The 1,561-nt window shown below is 42.2% G+C and overlaps 1 protein-coding gene across 1 annotated transcript; it reads right to left on the bottom strand.

Moving 5' to 3' along the window:
• Positions 1-311: 311 nt before the first annotated feature.
• On the bottom strand, positions 312-1,351 carry LOC118453205 (Y+L amino acid transporter 2-like; the record flags this gene model as incomplete). The annotated part of the gene is made up of 3 exons (XM_035902782.1): positions 312-461; positions 853-949; positions 1,248-1,351. Coding segments are annotated over 3 exons (351 nt in total), but the record flags the coding sequence as incomplete, so codon positions are not given.
• Positions 1,352-1,561: the final 210 nt, after the last annotated feature.

The raw sequence follows: 1,561 nt of genomic DNA, 5'->3' as shown, positions 1-1,561 counted from the left end.
AGGCTAAGAAGCCCAGGCATTTATCTATTCCTTATTTATTTTGAAATAAAAGTAGGTATAAGGTTGAATGAGAGGAAAAAGCAACAGTAAATATCATTTCAACCTCACAGCAAAAGTACCAGCACAGATGTTCTCGTGGAAACTCAGATGGGTTTTGCTCCTGCACTTCTTAACTTGTACATTGAAAGGATTCCTATGGCTGATAAAGGGTCTATAACTGAACTGGTAATGTCATGTCTGCGGTCTTAAGGATCACGTAAGCCCATGCATTAGCTGGCCTTTAGGGCTTGTTTCCTCTCTTAGTTACTTACTTTAATGGGCCGTGGTCTGTGCGGCTGAGTATACCTCAAATATATCAGTCCTGCAATAGACAGACCCACAAAGAGCCAGTAGTTGAAGCAGTAGTAATTAATGAGGAGGAAAACATCTTCCACAAGCAGATAAAGCAAAGTCATTAAGCCCTAGAGATAATAAAAATAAAGAGTTTTTAATGTGAAAATAAAGACAAGGCTTATACAATAAAGAGGGAGCAAAGTTATAAACGGCTCATTGCCATTATATTTGCCTGCAGTGAGGAGATCAGGTCCCTGCAAGAAGGATGGACTTAAAACTCTGAGAAACCTGGAGGTACGCTGTGTGAAGCGTGCTGGTTTCTCTTCCTTAAACACAGAAAATCAGCCTACGTCAGGGTCTGAGAGATGCTCCTGCTGGGGGAAACTGTAGGCACTTGATGAAGATGTCTCCAGTGCAGGAGAAGCCCGGGAAACACACCGGGCAGCGGAGAGGTGTCATACTCCCCGGGTCTGAACCTCCAGCTGCCCAGGGCAGGCACGGGGACGGGCTGTCACTTACATTGAAGAGGAGAGCAGGGACTGGTGTGAAGCACTTTATATGAATCAAGCTCAGACTGTCAGGGAGGTGTCCTTCTCTGGCTCCAACGTAAAAAAGCCTGAAAAAAAGAATAAGAAAAGCCAACCAGACAGTGAGCCAAGCAATAGCTTGTTGCTTTCTGGCAAAGGCAGCTTGAATTCTTTCCTTTCTCTATTGTAAATGCTGCCCTCTTCTCAAGTGGCTTGAGTTTATCAATCGGTGCTGGTCATGAGAAGACGCATCAGATCGTAATGATCCTTCCATCATGAATGAACAACTTGCCATGACTAAAATTAACTGTGTCACTTTCACAATGCAGTAGTAATGAATGCAGTTTGATCCTTTTCACCGATTTAAATAAATCTTGTATTTCATACCTAGATGCTGCAATTATTGAGGAGTTTAAGCCACTGTAGCAAGACATGGCCACTGCTATAGGAATTATCCACTTAGCATAACTAAGGGTTTCACTGCCAAATGTCTGTAACAGAAAAAGAAAAGAATGGTGAGGCTCATGGCGTTAAGCATATGGACAATCCTGAGAAACTCTCGTGAAAACACACCAGCTCAAATGCTTTCGTATGACACTTGATACTGGCTTGGGAAATTAGAATCTCGAAAAACTGATCAGTATCAAAATGAAAATGGCAGCTACTTTAAAAAAAGGTTTTAAAAAATAATTCTCAGCCCA

The sequence above is a fragment of the Egretta garzetta genome, unplaced genomic scaffold, assembly GCF_000687185.1.
Source record: "Egretta garzetta isolate BGI_Z169 unplaced genomic scaffold, ASM68718v1 C8716544, whole genome shotgun sequence".
NCBI classification, from domain to species: Eukaryota; Metazoa; Chordata; class Aves; order Pelecaniformes; family Ardeidae; genus Egretta; species Egretta garzetta.
This window is presented reverse-complemented; position numbering and strand designations above follow the sequence as displayed.